At 35.7% G+C, this 20,662-nt stretch overlaps 2 protein-coding genes across 2 annotated transcripts; both read right to left on the bottom strand.

The window, feature by feature from the left end:
• Positions 1 to 1,216: 1,216 nt before the first annotated feature.
• Positions 1,217 to 9,655, bottom strand: LOC144449487 (glutathione S-transferase alpha I-like). The gene is made up of 6 exons (XM_078140028.1): positions 9,504 to 9,655; positions 5,958 to 6,009; positions 3,176 to 3,308; positions 2,535 to 2,670; positions 2,126 to 2,257; positions 1,217 to 1,633 (listed from the first exon to the last, which is right to left on the bottom strand). The coding sequence occupies exons 1-6, from the start codon at positions 9,582 to 9,584 to the stop codon at positions 1,502 to 1,504; spliced, it is 666 nt and encodes a 221-aa protein (XP_077996154.1). The 5' UTR covers positions 9,585 to 9,655; the 3' UTR covers positions 1,217 to 1,501.
• A 3,002-nt stretch (positions 9,656 to 12,657) lies between these two features.
• Positions 12,658 to 20,107, bottom strand: LOC144449804 (glutathione S-transferase alpha-4-like). Its single transcript, XM_078140377.1, has 6 exons — positions 20,027 to 20,107; positions 17,471 to 17,522; positions 17,001 to 17,133; positions 16,064 to 16,199; positions 13,217 to 13,348; positions 12,658 to 12,774 (listed from the first exon to the last, which is right to left on the bottom strand). Exons 1-6 carry the CDS (start codon positions 20,105 to 20,107, stop codon positions 12,658 to 12,660), a joined length of 651 nt encoding a protein of 216 aa, XP_077996503.1.
• Between the last annotated feature and the right edge of the window lie 555 nt (positions 20,108 to 20,662).

The following is a 20,662-nucleotide window of genomic DNA, read 5'->3' as shown; positions in this document are numbered from 1 at the left end:
ATCGCCAAATGGCTTGCAGAAATGTTTTCCTACATTGTGACACCATTTTGTGTACAAGCCTATTTTTCTAATGTGTCAACAACGTTCAGGACTTTAAATATACACTCCGTATTACCTTGATTGATATGATGCTGTATCGCCATTAATACACTGTATAGTGTTACCTTCTAGTAAGTCATGTATGTCATGTTTGACAAATAATTGTCTTCTTTTGAATAAGAGCTGGCTTCAATCAACACCCTTAGATTTTTTTCACAACTTTTGTCATTTTTACAGCACTTTATGAATACCAGCTTTTGTAACTCTTCGATCTGTAATTGCCCCAACATAACATCTGGACTGACAAATGCAGTAACTGTTGTTGCTGCTGACTGTTTACGTAGTGTTTTGTTTTGTTGAGCCATATTCCTTCTTCTGACGGATATCCCCATAGTGTGATTCCCATATTTTCTAGCATGTGAGATAATTGTTTTATGTTTTGTTAGTTTTTATCGTTACAAAGGAGTCAGTATGTTTGTGGAAAGTATTTGTCATTAAATGAAAGGTAATTAGTGACTCAGAGACAGTGAACATATTTTATTTCATATCATGTTTCATTCGAATAGTTATATAGGTATTTCAGTGTTATTAGTGACCAATCACGGCCAATCTATTTCTTATTTTATTTATTAACATTGAAAATAGGAATAGTCCTAATTCTTATTTTCAATAATGCAAACTCTCGCATTTTAATATTTCTCATTTCCAATATTTTCGTAAACAAAATAGGAAATAGGTTGGCCGCGATTGATCACGGACACCCACAGGTATAGCTTAATGTAACTTTATCACTTTCTAACATTATACTGCTGTCTATCTATTCGATGTCCTCTTACTGGTGTTCATCAAATGATAAAGGTGTGGTATGGCCATAAAGCCTGCAAAAAGCAGAGAGAGAGAGAGAGAGAGTGTGTGTGTGTGTGTGTGGTGGGGGGGGGGTATTCAGAAGGTGGTGAACATACTTCTTTGTCAGTGGTCTGGTTATTTCTGCTCCTAATTAATCGCTACTAATGTACAGAGATTTTTGTTTACGACAACATCTTATGAGCTTTCTATGAATAGTAACACTTTAGTCTTTTGCTAGACTTAATATTCATAAATGTATTGCCGCGATTATGTGAACATAAATAAGTAAACAAAACATTGAAATAAGTAATCATTAAAAACAAACGTCCTGTGAATAAACGCCACCAATGTTGCGTATGGTTGTTTCTTTGTATGCTTTGTGTGGGTCTTTGCATGTATGTGTATGTAGCCCTCAGTGCGTGATGAATAAGAAAATGATTTTAAAACATTATACGTGCTAACTAAATAGATCGTATTTTATTGCTGTCCAACATGTTAATGAGAAGATCAATGGATAATTAGATAAACCAATATTAGACCACAGCAGATCAGATCAAATCAAATCAAATCAAATCAAATCAGATTAGATTACATTAGATTAGATTAGATTGATAATTCACATGAAACGGTAATCTATCATAACACTCGATGCATGGTTGACAATTTCTGGTGTGTTCTTTCCCTTCCTCTGTGGTCCTTCTATGTACTCCTTCATGCGTGGTAAAGATCCAACTTTTACCAAAAATTCCTGCGAATGACATACGATGTATGAATAGAAATACTAGTATATGGTAGTTTCACAACAGTGTTATTGATCAGAGATAGCCATGGTTGATAAGTTCCTAGCAAAATATGCACACAGTGTGTAGAGTCTAAAATCAACATGTGCTCTCAGTATATATTTAAGTATATTATACAAAGTTTATTATTTTTTCTTTGTATTCTAATCGAATAGGAATGATAATACAATGTTCTATCAACTTGGATTATGTCCTATACCACCATTCAGCCAATTCTTTTTTGTCGATTCACTATTTTAATATTAAGATTAACCATAATATATAATTGTAATAATTGTAAATGCTTTTACTTCAATTTTTGAGAGACATACATGGTCCGTTGAAACTCAGACCAACATGTTCTAAAGTGGTCTGAGGTTGGAACAGATTTTCTCCTACATCCATCAAGTTGTCAAGCAGACGTTTACGTTGTCACTCATCAAAAGGGAGTTAATCCGTACCTGTACTTTTGGAAACCCTGTCAAACATCCCGGATGGTACTCCTCGCTATTCAGTAAAGCCTCAAGCAAAGTCATATCAGCATAAGTTAGAGAATCACCAACCAAATATCCTGATGAACTGTTGGCCAACAACTGTAAGATAATGTATGTATCAAGTTGAAATAGTTCACCGAGAAGCATGCAACATGTTATTCCTAGGAAAATCTCCCACCCGCCAAAATAAGAAATTCGAAATGGGGCAACTACTTTTCATGTACCTAGTTTGGTATATAATTTCTTAAAGGTAGAATTTCAGCATATTGTGTGAAATGGCGATTTGGACCATTTTAACTCATAATTCCAGCACTGCAGAACCAGTGACATAGACACGGATTGTGACAAATGTTCAAAGACAATATCTTTTAATTACCTTTTCAAATCTCGGTAGATATTTGGCAAGATAATACGTTTTGATGTTTTCGATGAGCACATCTGTATTTGGGTCAAATCCTATCATAAAGAATGGACTCAACAAATGTCTTGCTCCTTCGTTGATCATGTCAACCCTGTAAAAGAGGAAGGGAGGGAGAAGGAATATTTTTGATTTGACGGCCCAATCACTACGTTCTAACCTTGAATCTGACATTGCCAATGAATGGTGATTGGCAGCGTATACCCTGGAGTGAACGCTACTATAACTCCATGGCCAGTCTCGTAATTTTCTCCTAAAATATCTTATCACTTGACAAACAGACAAACAAACAATCAGACAAACAAACAGAAGGAGGGACGGAGGGACAGACAGACACATAGACAGACAGGCATGCAGGCAGACATGTACATACATACATACATACATACATACATACATACATATATACATACATACATACATACATACATACATACATACATACATACATACACGCACGCACGCACACACACACGCACGCACGCACACATATACATACATACATACATACATACATACATACATACATACATACATACAAACATACATACATACATACATACATACATACATACATACATACATACATACATACAAACCTTGCTTTCTCCTCTGGTGTTTTTCCATCCATCCCATGTTTTCTGGCCAGATAGCGACAGATGGCTTGACTTTGAACCAACTGCAAACCGTCAATTTTCAGCAAGGGTACTTCATTGAAGATAAGACAGCCATCTAATAGATATTAAATGTTGAGATGAATGAACCCATATGATTTCACCTGTACATTAATTACTGGTAGATGATATAGATGAACAACAAATATGGGACAGTCAGATTATTGCTAAAACTTTACAGAGAAATATGCTGCTCATAAGATTATTAAAATATCTATCGACTCTCAAAATACAAACTTACTGCATAACGAAAGATCGTCTGTATTATTCTGTTTCATTCTATAGAGGGAACCATGCCCCTCTTCCCCTTTAATAACCCATTCTGATTACAAAACATTGAATATAAAATTAACATTTCTTGCAATATAATGTTTTAATTTGCTTTATGATAATATTGAAATTTGAATGAAATACAAATTTCAAAGGGACTGGTTACCTCCCGTAATGAGAGGTATTGAAATGGCGGTGTCTGTCTGTCTGTCTGTCTGTCTGTGTGTGTCTTTGCCTGTGTCATTATTTTCTGAACGGCTGGCTCAATTATAATGAAATTTGCTACACATTTTCCATATGCTAATGGCAAGAACTGATTAGATTTTGTTAAATATCCAATGGACATTTAATTATTTATTTGCATAATAAATGGTTTTGAGTAATGAGACTATATCTTTAGAACTCATACTTCAAATTCAATATAATAACCATGACAAAATGCATATGTCCTATAAGGTTTGTTGATTTAGCTTAAAGCTTTTATGAATAATTTGCATAATTAATAAATGTTGGTAATTAGGCTATATCTTAATAATACTTCCTAAGCTTCTAATCGAAAATCTAAAAAGATACGATTTCTCTTTATTCATATGTGCAGTAGTGTGTGAAATTTGAAAATGATGGGTCCATATTTGACGAAATTGAAACGATGATAAATATTTCACCTGTTTGCATTGTAAACCTATTTTATGGCCCAGAAAAAAATTGTTTCTGGCCAGTTGTGCATCACTTAAATACCCCGCTTCGATCTTTTTTTTTCTAGTGTTTGTACAGCCAATGCAGATTGCAGATCCAAGGGGAAACACAACATAACTCTCCCTACATCAATTGCTACTTCAGGGAAGACAACTGCACAACTAATCATGAACAATTAAAAAAAAATTGCATTGTCACACCAGTTTAGACAACCTTTCCTGACCAGAAACAACAACTTTCTTTTGTGTCACCGAAAATATGCCAATAGCTTATCAAAACTAAAAGCTATATTGACAATATTTTCAGGACAGATGCACTGTGGTATCGCAAATGTATAAACCAAATTGAATCTCAAGCGTGCATTCTTGAGATATAGCCTAATTACCGAAAACCATTAATTAGGTAAAGTGCTCATTAGTATTTATGGGATGTTTACCAAAACCTAACCAGTTCTTGCCATTACCCTACAGAACATGTGTGCCAAATTTCGTTTCAACATTTTGGCGAAAACGATGACACAGACAGACAGACAGACAGACAGACAGACAGACAGACAGACATACTTTCCCCCCTCCCTAATGTATCTCCTTCCTTATGGAAGGAAAAAAAGGATACTTCAATTTCAATATAATTTAGTACATAAGTTAACCATTACTGAGTGCATATGTCCTATAAAGTTTGTTGATGTAGATTACAGTTTTAATGAATAATTTGCATAATTAATGATGTTCAGTAATTCTGCTTTATCTTAAGAATGCAAGGTTCAAATTTCATACAATTTGGTGCATATACCAAACATAACAATGCGCACAAGTTTGTTGACATAGCTTTTACTTTCAATAATTAATGATCTTCAGTAATTAAGCTATATCTTTGGAATGCACGTTTCAAATTCCATATAATTTGGCACATACATCAACCATGACAAAGTGCACATACTCTAAAGCCTTTTGATATAATTTTTAATTTTATGAATAATAATTTGTGCATAATGATTTTCGGTAATTAGGCTATTTCTTAAGAATGCAAACTTCAAATTTCAGATAACTTTGTGTATGGATGTACATTGTAAATGTGCCATTTATAGCTTGTTGTAACTTACAATCTATATGGTTAATTTGCATAATCAATATTTTCTTAATAATTAGGCAATATGTTAACTGTGCAAGCTTCAAATTTCATTTAGTTTCATATAATTATTTTCCAATTAAGTGGTATATCATGTATAATAGCTATAGTTTAGAACTTTGCATTCCAACAATGTGTGTAGGCCCAAAAATCTAGGGTTTTGCCCTTACGACAGGCATTCAGTTTAGATCTGGTTATATATTAGCTGCAGTTCTTTATGCTAAGACGACCAAGAAAAGTCATTTTCACCGGCCATATACATGCAACCTCTGTTAAATAGGGTTATAAGAACTGGCAAATATGTCTTGAGAAGAGGCCTTCATTACACTGGGAGAGACACTCTGGCAAAGTATTAAGTGAACCGAGAGGCTACTGTTTACAGACGTTAGGACCCCCACTCCGCTCTGCCTGTCTCCCAGTGTACAGAAGGGGCATCTTCTAAGCTAGAATTTCCCTTTATAACACTGGTACCATCTTAGAGAAGTCTCACGATAGACAATCGGATAAAAATAACCATTCTTGGCACCACACTTAAATAAATACAGCTAGGATAAAATCAGCGTCGCCATTAATCGTTCCCCTTTTAAATGATGTGATGCTTCATGTTACTTGCCGTCTCTTAACTTTCTTAGATGTGCTTGGTCTTCTAAAAACACCTCTGTAAACTAAAGGAAAGAAAGATTGAGGAAGAGCTAGAGTAACGTTTAAGGAGTCGTTAAATAATGACGGATCGACTCAAGAAGCATGAGTCGAACCATATTAGCCAAAGAAATTTGACCCTCAGTCAGACCCCTCCCATATTCACTTGGAATAAGCTGATAAGGAAGTGGTAATTTGTCAGTTACAGTCTGGCTCAGTGCTCAGTGCTTAGCCCAGTAATTGTTGAAGGGCAGGGAACCCAGACAGCGATAGATACCGCCTCAGATCAGAGGTGACCATTATTTCTGATAAATTCTATGACCAACTTTGTGCTAAACCACCCTCTATAATGCCTATCACTATTTGGTTTCAGGTTATAACCCCTTTTCAATGAAGTGGTGGGGAGTGTAATATGAACGGGTAAACTATAGGACTGAAAGACATTATCTATGATCAGTAAGAGCCTTCCGAGAGGACACCCCCAACGAGCAAGATGAACTTCCTATATAAGCATGAGCTTCATCAGAAATCTCCCCCACTGGCTGCGAGACTGGACGAACGGTTGAAATTGTATTATTTATATCTATACTACAGAACAAAGGAGTTTGAGTGTAACATCTAGACAGATTGGTAGTCTGTAAAGGTGAACACCGGAAGACAAACACGTTATAACAATAGTCTCCATACAGTTTCCACAGTACAGAACAATTTATTTACCAGATGTTTTATAGTGTCATTGAGTACATCCCACTTGTTATGTTGTACATTGTACAGTACTACTTGTACTACTTAGTACTTGTACTATCAATCATGTACTCTTGGGGTTCTCCAAACATATCATTTTGCCAGTACCGCTTATTCCTGATTGCCACTAATTTTAGCAGTATCGATTATTCCTGGTTGCCACTAAGCATCCTTATCTGAATATTACCACGAAATGTCGATCACTAGACAAGAAGAAATGCCCAGCAAATGCTGTGTGTCTTTTTAAAATTTTAATTATACCTCGTTATTTTAAGTGTTTTCCCAGCCGTTTGAACATGCCAAGTTCAATAATCATTTTAACTTATTACATTGTACGTGTTACTTGAGATACATTCGGTTATACCGGATATCTTAGGGGCGAGATCAATCGTTGAATGTAGGATAAAAGACTAAATTCTTTTACGGGGGGGGGGGGGTGTTGAGCCATTTTAGTTCTCACACGATTTTACTTTTAATGGATCTGCTTTGTATCCCTAAATACAAATTTTTCTAAAAATGTCATCAAATTGAGAAATGGAAGAATTCTGGCAATACTAAATGCATGGCACTAAATTAAAGTAAACTGTCAACAAAAGAACTGTTTTGTTCCTCCCTACACACTGGCTTTGTATTCATAGCACTACATACTACTACACACTGGCTTTGTATTTATAGCACTACATACTACTACATACTGGCTTTGTATTCATAGTACTACATATTACTACACACTGGCTTTGTATTCATAGCACTACATATTACTACATACTGGCTTTGTATTTATAGCACTACATACTACTACATACTAGCTTTGTATTTATAGCACTACATACTACTGCATACTGGCTTTATATTCACAGTACTACATACTACTATATACTGGCTTTATATTCATAGCACTACATATTACTACACACTGGCTTTGTATTTATAGCACTTACATCCTACTACATACTGGCTTTGTATTCATAGCACTACATACTACTACATACTGGCTATGTATTCATAGCACTACATACTACTACATACTGCCTTTGTATTCATAACACTACATACTACTACATAAGCTGGCTTTATATTCATAGCACTACATACTACTACATACTGCCTTTATATTCATAGCACTACATACTACTACATACTGCCTTTGTATTCATAACACTACATACTACAAAATGTACTACATACTGCCTTTGTATTCATAGCACTACATATTACTACATACTGCCTTTGTATTCATAACACTACATACTACTACATACTGCCTTTGTATTCATAGCACTACATATTACTACATACTGCCTTTGTATTCATAACACTACATACTACTACATACTGGCTTTGTATTCATAGCACTACATACTACTACATACTGCCTTTATATTCATAGCACTACATACTACTACATACTGGCTTTATATTCATAGCACTACATACTACTACATACTGCCTTTGTATTCATAGCACTACATATTACTACATACTGCCTTTGTATTCATAACACTACATACTACTACATACTGGCTTTGTATTCATAGCACTACATACTACTACATACTGCCTTTATATTCATAGCACTACATACTACTACATACTGCCTTTGTATTCATAGCACTACATATTACTACATACTGCCTTTGTATTCATAACACTACATACTACTACATACTGGCTTTGTATTCATAGCACTACATACTACTACATACTGCCTTTATATTCATAGCACTACATACTACTACATACTAGCTTTATATTCATAGCACTACATCTACTGCATACTGGCTTTGTATTCATAGGACTACATGTTACTACATACTGCCTTTGTATTCATTTACATTTACCATGAATTTATTGGGGTAGGAAGCCAATCGGGCTTTTAAAGACCCCTTACTGTTCTGAGGTGGTGATCAACAAATGCCTTAAACTGATTAACTGATGAAGCAGTAATAGCTGACTCCGGTAAACTGTTCCAAATATCAATGACTCTGAGACTAAAGAAATGTTTGCGAATGTCAAGCCTTGATCTGACCTTATATAGTTTCAAACTATGACCTCTAGTTTTAGTTGAAGAAACTTGAAAGAAAATTGCTGGGTCTATTCATAACACTACATACTACTACATACTGGCTTTGTATTCATAGCACTACATACTACTACATACTGGCTTTGTATTCATAACACTACATACTACTACATACTGGCTTCGCATTCATAGCACTACCTCACAACAACCTGCCTTCTAATCTTGGGGGGGGGGGAATAGTCCCGCCTATTGGGTATACGTAGATGTGCCACCTTTTGGGGTAGATATCGGCCCATAATGCATTAAATGCGCATGTGCAACACTGCATTCATCGTTCAACATTGGTCTAAAATGGGGTCTGTGGTTGACAGCATCGGCCACACACCCCTACCAGACCTGGCCAGTGGTACCCCCCGGCTTTTAATGTGCCTAGCCGCTGGCTGTCCATAATTTGTTTTATGTGTTAAGGTGACATGTGTTTTCGGGTGCAGGGTGACCTACTGTAGTAGCACTCCCAGTATGCTAACGATGAACTGGCCTTTCACTGCACACATTCATATCAAAATACTTTAAACCGTCATTTTGATCGATCGAAGTAGATATATATCGTTATTCTCGCGACAGATTGAACACTGGAAAACAGTACATATACCCCTAGTAACAGCTACAACTCCCGGGAGATTTGGGTGAGCGTCAATTAAATCGGCTCTTCAAAGATAGCCACACTGAATGACTAAGTTATTCGTAAATTACCTTTGTACCAGTAGCTGCTAGCATGAATCGGACAGACTCTGCGAGTCCACGTCCGTCGAAATATGTGAGTTCAGCCGTCATTTTCGTCGTCGGAGGTCAGTGTATCGACGCAGAGTGGAGGAGGTATGCCTTTCATCTGACCTCAATGTCTGTTGTCTGTGACGTGTCGTTATTGTGTTTGATTTGCGTAGGAGCCTGTCCTTATACAATGTGACTTCAATACTCCTTGTTGGTTGTCTCAAACGAGATCACATACACCACAGACACTTGTGGCCCGTATTATCTTTCAGAATACATTACATCATATATATTATCAATAAATTAATTTATGAGGGGTGATGGAGTTAAGGGAGAGTTACTTTCAACTATGTATTATTCGTCAGACACGACTAGCATAATATTTTCCGACTCTTGTTATCGTATTTAATTTTTTACAAAATATTTACTTTTATGATATGTAATGTTCATTTTCGGGTACAAAATCTATCTATCCATCTATCTATCTATCTATCAATAATATTTACGTATATAGTTGATAATATCATTTCAAACAAGCATCTTTTAAGCACGAGTTAATTGTGGGTTACTGGAAACTGTGATATTCTCTCGAATGGCGTGTATATTTTTCGACTGGAAACGGTTTCGACGGTTACAGAATAGTTTATTATGAATATAATTGATGCATTTGCATCGATAACGAGTTGATGCAATTAGGTATTATCTTGCAATTGCCAATGCATGCTTCAAATATCATATACTGTGAGCTATACATCGAAGGTAATAAAGCACACGTGTCATATAAAGCATATAACTGTAATACGTAATGTTCATGATTGTCAGTAATTAGGCAGCAGTGTCTTTTAAACTCTTAAATTTTACATTGCGTGGTACATGCGCGAATGATAACAATGTGCAAATATCCTGCCAAGCGTGTAGATGTAGCTTTTCAATGTAACAATGCATTTGCATATTTATTTATTTTTGTATGAATTAGGTAATTGTATGATGAAGGCAAGATTGAAATTTCATATAATTTGGTACATACATCAATAATCACACACCGCACGTGTCTCATTAAGTTTGTTGTGCTGCCTTTATTTCTAATGAATCATTTATATGATTACTGATATCTTAAGTCTTAATAATATACAAACTTCAAATTGCTATATCTCTTCAATATCGATATCTCTAATGATAATATTTGAAGGAACAACAATCGAATGACTTGGGTTTTGTCTACATCTGATCAATTTAAGCCTTAAGGTATTCACACTCCCTCACGCACGCACGCACGCTCTCTCTCTCTCTCTCTCTCTCTCTCTCTCTCTCTCTCCCTCTCTCTCTCTCTCTCTCTCTCTCTCTCTCTCTCCTCTCTCTCTCGCTCTCTCTCTCTCTAAGATCTAAGTAACTAAGATTTAAATATCATAAAATCAAAACTTGTTCACTATATTCGAGGTGTATTCTATCTTAAAGGGGAGATTATTATTATATTAAGATGATTTTGATAAGTCATATTTCGAACGTTATATCTAAAAAGAATGGATACAAAAATACATATTCTTTGTCTTACAGTATAGATGGGACTAAAAGACAAACTAAAAAGAAAACAAAATTTTGAATGATTAAAATGTATCATTATCACTTGATGAAGGAGGGTACATATCATTCTGTCCACCAACTCATTTCAAAAGAAGTTCTAGTTCTTCGAAAGTATAGATAGTTCCTATCGATAGTAAATCTATGTAATCTATGTGTATACAAAGCTATGGAGATGAGAACTTTCAAAGTAAATAGTATGTAGTATATTTTTCTCACATTTGCTATCTGTACGACAGAAACGTATTTTTCACTATCTTGTAAACTTTGCATATGGGCCGGTGGCCTAGAAATGCAATAAACATATTATTATTAGTATTATCCTATCGGAAGCTTTGAGTGCAAGTCCTATCACTAGGAATATTACTAATTTAAATGGAATAACATCACGATATTGGTTGACACAATGCAATGACATCACTACTTATCGTAATTCAAATTGTGTGGCCATGATTTGATGACATGACTAGTCTGTGTGGTCATAGTGCATTTGACACTGATACTGTTTTGTCGCAGCATTATAACTGTCACTAAAGTACAGGATGGGGGAGAAATAAGAAAGAACACATACACAGATGTCACAGGTTTAACTTGAACTGGTCTAACTTCTCAGAGTACACTTAAAAACTACTGATAGCAAATAAATCTATTGACAACGTTTGATGTAAAGTCTCATTTGTCTTGTATCGAAGCACAGACTTGGGAGACACATACTGCAACAAACACAAATCGTAGACGATCGTTCACTGATTGTATTATTCGTAGTCCCGGTAAAACATCGAGTTTCCAAGCAATAACAGAGTTCAGAACTTCCTCATACAGAAATCCAACAGCATAGTACAGCAACGTTGTAGGTTTATCACAGATCAGATTCTGGAGTTCAGCTCCCAGAACTGTCAAACATTGTCCCTTTTATACTAGTGTCAAAACAACTTGGTTGCCCCAACGATTGGATGGTCATAATTACCACCAGGTGTCCTTTATTGTATATGCAAATTAAGTTGTTTATCTACATACTTTCTAGCCTTATGTACAAACATATTATGATAATTTTCTACTTAATTGGTACTGCTATCTTGTCAACAACTAAGACCTGTCAACCTAATGTCGCTGACCCCGGATAATAAACTTTTACTAAAAACATGTCGCCATTTTATGACAATAACATGATGTCGTTCCATGAAACTTTAACCAATAGATATGCTAGTAGTTGGGAGAAAATGAGAAGTAGTGGATTGGTGAAATAATCTATCATACCAACCATCACTTTCATTTTGTTGGTTGGTTGAAGTGCTATGCATTCTCTCAAAACTCACCTCTTCAACTGCTAATAACTGTTTTTCTTTCTCATTTTATTTAATACACATTACCTTGAATTCACATTTCCATTAACTATTTCTGTATCCACTCTTCCTCTGCGCTTCGAGCTCTTCGGAGATGAGGCGCATTACAAATCATCTTATTATTATTATTATTACTATTACTATTACTATTATTATTATTATTATTATTATTATTATTATTATTATTATTATTATTATTACTGTACCCTAATATATTAGGAGATAACACCCAATGCATGTTTGATGAATTCAGGAGTGTTTTTTCCCTTCCTCTGTGGTCCTTCCATGAATTCCTTGATGCGTGGTAAGGCACCCACTTTTTCCTTAAATTCCTGTCAATGATATCAGACGCATGGCATAAGCATATAACAATATCACTAACATCAAAAGTATGGTTCCTTCTTCTATTTCCGAAAGTCTAAAAACTACATCAATGTTAGGCAATCTAATTGTATTAAAACGTGGCAAAAGCAGTTTGACAAGCCATGACAAACACAAAGTAAAACCGGTAGAATTATTTTGACGACATGTTAACATTAATCAATCAATGGATAATGATAACTACTAACGATGGGAAGGCATCTCTGACAACAGGGCCATCGTACAGTAAGTATTCATGCAACAACAACAACAACAACAACAACAACAACAGCAACAACAACAACAACAACAACAACAACAACAACAACAACAACAACAACAACAACACAATTATGGTGTCGTTATTGCATTTTTGGAGTCCCTGATTTCAGGAAGAAAGAAATTAATCCATACCTGCACTTTGGGAAATTCTGTCAAAGAAACTTGAGTGAACTCCTTGGTGTTGAGTAAAGCCTCAAACAAAGTCATATCAGCATAGGTTAGACAATCTCCAACCAAATACCCAGATGAACTATTGGTTAACAGCTAAAAAAGAATGCACCAAGATGAAATGGTTATTTTATAGCAAACAGTGTTATTTCCGTAAATGTTCTTAAAAATTGATGACTACTTTCCATCGGTAATCTGCTCTGAGAAAATCTTTTTCGTCAAGGAATTGTTCAGGCAAACTCCAACCCATTCTCAGGTAACGTTAAGAAAAAAATGAGGGTCACTATACAAATGATAGAAATTGCCTTGAAAAACAGAACACTGAACCACGCAAAGTATGAAGAGATTTTAAGAACTTTGGTTTTCTGTGAAATTCGTCCCCAAGCATATTCTACCTTTAAGTTACCTACTCTTGGAAGACATGGATATGTATTAGATGAGCAGTGTATATATGACTATTACCGAAAGTGATAAGCACTGTAATCACTCACATTTACTTACGTCTACTAAGACTCATGACGCATGTTCACTACTGCTCGAGTTTCAATTTCAATTTGATGTATTTTGGCATTGAGAGCAACAATTATGCAATTGCAATCAAGAAATGACTCTCCAGAATCCAAAGTTCATGACCAGATGTAAACTGAATGTCTTCCGTAATGGCAAAGTTTTGAGATTGTCGTTCCTACAGACAGTTGTGGGAATACAACAGAACATATGTAATAAGTTGTTTTTTCGCATTGATTGCTATTTGCTCATTGCTGTTAGTGATCTCCTGGCCAACCACAACATGTACTGTGACATTTGTTGAGAATGTAAAAAAAAAATAAGCGCATCGTCGTACCACTTTAGACAACATTTCCTGACGAGAAACTATTTTTACTTTATAGTGGCCTTCAAAAATATGCCAATAATTTATTAAAACTAAAAGCTACATCAATAATATTTTCAGGACAAGTGTGCTTTGGTATCGCAAATGCATGTATCAAATTATATTGAATTTGAAGTGTGCATTCTTGAGATATAGCCTAATTACCGAAAACCATTAATTATGTAAATTTCTCTTTAATATTCTTGGGATGTTTACCGAAACCTAATCAGTTCTTGTCACTACCCTACAGAACACATGCAATAAATTTCGTTTGAATTGAGACAGTCGTGTTTTAGAAAATGGTGATAAAGTCACACCACTTTAGACGACATTTCCTGACGAGAATCTATTTTTTTCTTTTTGTGGCCAATCGAAAATATGTCAATAACTTATTAAAACTAAAAGCTACATTAGTAATATTTTCAGGACAGGTGCGCTTTGGTATCACAAATGTGTGCACCAAGTTATAATGAATTTGAAGCGTGCATTCTTGAGATATAGTCTAATTACCGAAAATCATTAATTATGTAAATAGATCATTAATATTCACGGGATTTTTACCAAAACCTAATCAAGTTATGCCATTACGCTACGAAATACGTTTTCAAAATTTCGTTTGAATTGAGCAAGCCGTTATGGAGAAAACACACAGACAGACACACAGACAGACACACAGACTTCCACCCATAAATATATCTCTTCCTTACGGAAGAAAAAATACCTTTAATGTCCTGGCGTGGTATTCCCATTTATATCCCACAAAGTGTGCAAATAGGGCAATATGAAAGGAATGGTTTGGTTGTGGTAATTGACCCTCAAGGACAAGGTCCTGGGAAATGGTCTTAGTCATAAAAGAAAGCTTACCCCTGTTAACATAGGAGTAGACACTTGAATACAGTGTGGATGTATTACAATTTGTGAGCTATGCAGTAAAAGTGATCTTTACAACAAACATCGTTACCAATCAGCCATGTTTCACGAAGTCAAGGTCGAGGTCAAATAATGACACTAGCAGTAAGGCAAGATGTAATAACATAGGAGTGGAAATTAACGAGTGATGTTTCTATGTCTTACGGTTCCAGAGCTGTTGTATAAATGGTTGCTTTATACATTAGATATGGTTGCCATTCAGTACAATCAGTGATATGAGCAGCAATATTAATGCATGTGTGTATTCGCCTTGTTCTTCATTATTTATGCCCAAGATCATATAAAATATTGATCACACTTAAATACCATAAAGTGTCTGCAATAGTAGCTTAATATAATTGACCCTGAAGGTCAAGGTTTGATAATATAGGGCTAGACAATGGATGGAGTATTACAGTTTTTGAGTTATGCTGTAAGTATATACTGATTTTACTAACAACTTTGGCAACCATTTGGTAAATTTTGCATATATCGCACAACAAGTGACGTGCACATGTTTCATATGACTTTCCACCTTTGGGCCAAGTTTGAATGAAATTGTATCATTTCATAGATATAAAGTATAACAGATGGACTGATATACACACAGAGAGACATACACAGACAGACAGACAGACAGACAGACAGGCAGACAGACAGATGGACGGACATACATACATACATACATACATACATACAGACAGACAGACAGACAGACAGACAGACAGACAGACAGACAGACAGACAGACAGACAGACAGACACAGACAGACGGACGGACGGACGGACGGACGGACGGACGGACGGACGGACGGACAGACAGACAGACAGACAGACAGACAGACAGACAGACAGACAGACAGACAGACAGACAGAGCCCATTGTAATAGTTTCCCCTTCGAGGGACTAAAAGGTTTATAAACTCACCTTGTGCCACTTTAAAAAGAAACCACACAAAGCACTTCTAAGCAAATAACGAGAGTGATTACAGATACAAATTACGGGATTTCCCAGACATACAAAAATATTTACCTTTTCAAATATCGGTAGAAATCGAGGAAGATGTTGCTTTTCGATGTTTTCAATTATCTCGTCTGTGTTTGGTGCAAGTCCAATGGGAAAGAACTTGCTTAAGAAATCCCTGGCACCTTCATTGATCATATCAACTCTGAATTGAAAGAAAAATCAAACCAACACGAAATTTTGAATTGTATGTAGACAAATATCAAATGTCAATTACGTCACAGTTCATTGTTTAAAGTTTGTATTTATTGTAGATTATAAATAATAGGGAGTGTCTGGAAATTTTGATCAAACACTCATTATACTCAGTGTACACAGTGTGGATGTCTTCATACTGACTCTAACTGGCAATAAACTGAATACTGTAACTATATAGACAGACTAATAACAGAATCCCACGACGTGTTAAGGGCCAGTGTGGGTACACTAGGGTATCTGCATGATATGAGTGATGTTGCAATGTATTCTGCAACTGTAGACTAACAATCACACATCACAGGGTTCTCGCCTTATAATAATAAGAATGTTATTATATCTCCTCTTCCAAGGTTTATTGTACGTGAAAAATATAATATTATGTAATATGAACACAGAACCACAAGACGTGCCAGTGTCTGTATGACTATACAAGGGTATTTTGCACTCGTGCTTGTGGTGTTTTTTGTTTAACGTTTTCCTCGCTACAGCCACAGACAACATCTCAAACGCTCATGCAAATATTTTAAGTATACCAAACTACTACATTGATGATAAGGTGAATTTCTATTACAATATCAAAGTTTTGGAAGTACAGTCATTTTGTAATCACCATACTAACAATGTTATGATGCTATCTCCTCATGTCTGATTGATTAAATGGTCAAAATTGTGTTGACAAGCAAGCAACAAACAAACAAACAAACAAACAAACAAACAAACAAACAAACAAACAAACAAACAAACAAACCTTGCTTTCTCTTCTGGTGATTTACCATCCATTCCATGTTTTCTGGCAATATAGCGACAGATGGCTTGACTTTGAACCAACTGCATCCCGTCAATTGTCAACAAAGGCACTTGCATGAACATAATACATCCATCTGAAAGTTTTGGATAGTTGAGTTAAAGAGTATGCTTGTATGCATAAGTCATTGAAATCATGCACATTATGACATCACGTACATGTATATATGGCCGTACACTGAGATTCATCGTTGTTGGCGCTCTTCTCAATCATCCACTAATAGTAACATATAGTGAGAACGAACATTCATAAAGACGAAGCAAAAGTGATAAACTCTGTTGTTAGTTTGATTATGCTGTTAGTATAATTTCTACAATAATGATATTTAAAATGAATAATAATTTATACACATTTTAAATTACCCAAATCTGTTAAATACACGTTTACGTTCGAAAATTCTTTAATAGACTTACCCTCTTTTAACTTGGTGAATTGTACTTTGTCTTTCAAAAACACCTCTGTAAACTGACAAAAGGAGAGATTCTTCATAACAAGGATTTGACACTTTTGTTGAAATAGATACACATTATTGAAATCTTTCAAATAACTTATGTTGTGATGTCTCGAAAAATAAAATATGACAAATGTAGGTTTTCTTTGCAGTGCCAAAAAAGTTTCCTTATTTGGATTGGATGAGTAATGTTCGAGATATCCATATTTTGAGGAAAATACTGCTCGGAGACTATTAAAATCCGATGTTGTTTACATAAATGTGTACAAATGATATGCAAATGTTGTGCATGAATGATTTGTACAGAAATTTGCATTTTGGTCACACAAAACTATGTCATAATAACATAACCCTATCGTTGTGAATTCCAGTGTATGTCCCCAGGAGTATTTTCATTAGTGGTTGTGACGTTTTTGCAGAGCAACTCATTCCTCCGTACAGCCATCGAGAACATTAACACTTGACATGTACAATCGGTCGGTACAAAACACAGGTACAGGTCAGGTCAGGTCAGGTACAGTCAGGTATCGACTGAATTTCATTGTTAGGTTCACATTCACATTCACATTCACATTCACATTCAGATCCAAAGATGTGAAATCCGTCGTTATGTTTCTTGTAGATTTTCGATTATTCATCAGGTTATTTTTCTCAGCAATTTACCATCACTGTTTTTTGTTTGTTTTTTTCAATGTCGCCACGCAATTAGTGTCTTCTGTTCTAAGAATCACATTTTCACATAGATTTCATACTCATTCTTGTTCAAGAACAGAAAAAAGTTTTGGCAATGCTTGGCCCAGGACATCTACAGAGTCATATCAGCAAATCGTCGCATTTCATGTAGTTTCACGAAGGCCGATTTGCACAACTGAAATATACCACTGCAATATGTTCAGGTCAAGAATGTGTGAAATTGCCTTGGCTAAATGAAGTGACAATTGCTCGTTCAAGAACGAACATCTTTTGGAAGTCTGTGGGCAACCTGTCTGTTGATCTTAGCCCTACTGTCTTGGTGAACTTTGCTTATGGAGTAGACTTATTTTTGTGTTCACATTCAAGCCTCGCGTGAATGATTAAATAATGACTGATGATTGTAGTGAAAACTGTTGAATGGGATGAAGGTTTTTGATACATACAATTAGCTTAACTTTTCACTGCTATCTTTTCTCAGTTTCCAGAGCTTATTCTCCAATTCGAGACTGTTGGCATAATCATATCTTTATGATTCTCCTACTTGTTGTTTTTTGCTTGTGCATGCTTCTGAGGTGCAGTGAATATTAATTTCAACATGATCCTGGAGCCAACTTCTGGTACATGATGTACCTCAACTTTGTTTGAGATGTCAGTATTTCTGTCGTATGGTACAAGGAATGTAAATCTATGAAAGCATTACTTCCCTTTGGATTTGGTTCTCGCTATGGCAAAAATGATGCTTAAATATCACAAAGGGAAAGTGAGACCAAACATATGGAAAGTCGTGTTCAAGTGCAAGTCATGTTTGGGCTAAAATATTTGACTAGCACCAGTAGTCACTTGGGAAATCATTATTATTCTAGTCTCATAAAGGAAGTGGTCCTAAATTTCTTGTGTCTTGAAGGCTCCATAATTAATGTCGGAGTTGGAAAATGTCCTTTTTTTGCAGGTAAGGCATAATTTTGCAGAAAAATACACCCTACTTGCCAATTCATATCTGCTTCGCGTCAGTCTATTTGCATTAACGTTACAGGAATTGTAGCGTTTGCTTCCAGTTAAACACCGGAACGAAAAAAAGCACAAAAACTTCAGAAGAAATGTTGTCTGCCAAGTAGCTTTATGATTTAGGCCAGTCCCTGGTCCCTCTCTTCTCGCGGCTGCGCCGCTCGGTATACATAAACAGATTAGGGACGATAGTCACGAGTCTGGCAGCGAGACTAGTCAAAGAGTAGCCGTTCAAAGTTCAACATGCGCAGTCTTCGCCCAACATTAATGGCTACAGACAATTTACCTCAGGTGTTATGTAATTCTGTTGATGCTGCACATCAGTTGTTGACACCATGGATGTATTAGTATTACACCATGTATGTATTAGTATCACTAATACATCCATGTTGACACAGACGTGACTTTGGATCATGTGATTCAAAATTTAGTGAATCGAATAGTGGGGAAGAAGAAGACTTTGATCCCTTTGAGAGTGCAGATAATCCGCAAGGACCAGCAGCTTTTGCTACCTGTCGGTCCTTATAACCTGCACTCCATTTCCCTTCCCACATTGCATACGTTACGTTGCCCGTTACGTACTTACCATATTGCCTATACGAAATTTGCCAGCGAACGATATGAATTTGTTAGTAACACTGGGTACGTAGTAAAATGGCATGTACCAAATGAATTGAGTTCATACTTAATACATATATACATAATATAATACTACTTACATATATATATATATATATATATATATATATATATATATATATATATATATATATATATATATATATATATACACACACACATACATATATTTCAATGTTACCTTCGTTCCTGTAGCTGCCAGCATGAATCGGATAGACTCTCCGAATCCACGTCCATTGAAATACGTCAGTTCGGCCGTCATTGTCGTTAAAGTTTGCGAAATCTGTCGAAGCGAGAGGTGGCTGATGTTGAACGTTTGTGAGTAGTAATGTGACACGATTGTGCCGCACCTTTAGGGAGCCTTCAGTATTTGCAATGGGGGGGGGGGGGCGGAGGAAATCACACATGGTCTGTTAAGAAAAACATGACCCTCCCCTTTGTCCCATTTTGTAAAACATGACCCTCCCCATGACATTTGCATATACTGAACGTTAATCAACATTGCCATTATATGTATACATACAAATTAAATGATTTTGACTCTGTATTAGAAAGCAATATTTGTACATATACGACCATTGCATGAGTTATATAGAAACGCCTGTGATCAGAACGAAAAAAAGTCTACTTCTTATCACTATCAAACTGACAAATATTGATACAAAAACAACACCGGGACTCTTTTATCAGTTTGTCTGTGTCTGTTAAAGTTTGTCATGTTGTAACATAACATTCGAGTGTAAGCTTATATAATGCAACGTAATAGTCTGTCAGACTCTGTCTGGTCCTAAAAATAACTGTACATGTCGTCACAAAT

This window comes from Glandiceps talaboti, chromosome 18 (assembly GCF_964340395.1).
Source record: "Glandiceps talaboti chromosome 18, keGlaTala1.1, whole genome shotgun sequence".
Classification (NCBI taxonomy): Eukaryota; Metazoa; Hemichordata; class Enteropneusta; family Spengelidae; genus Glandiceps; species Glandiceps talaboti.
Note: the sequence above shows the minus strand (reverse complement) of the source record. Positions and strands in the feature narration are given on the sequence as shown.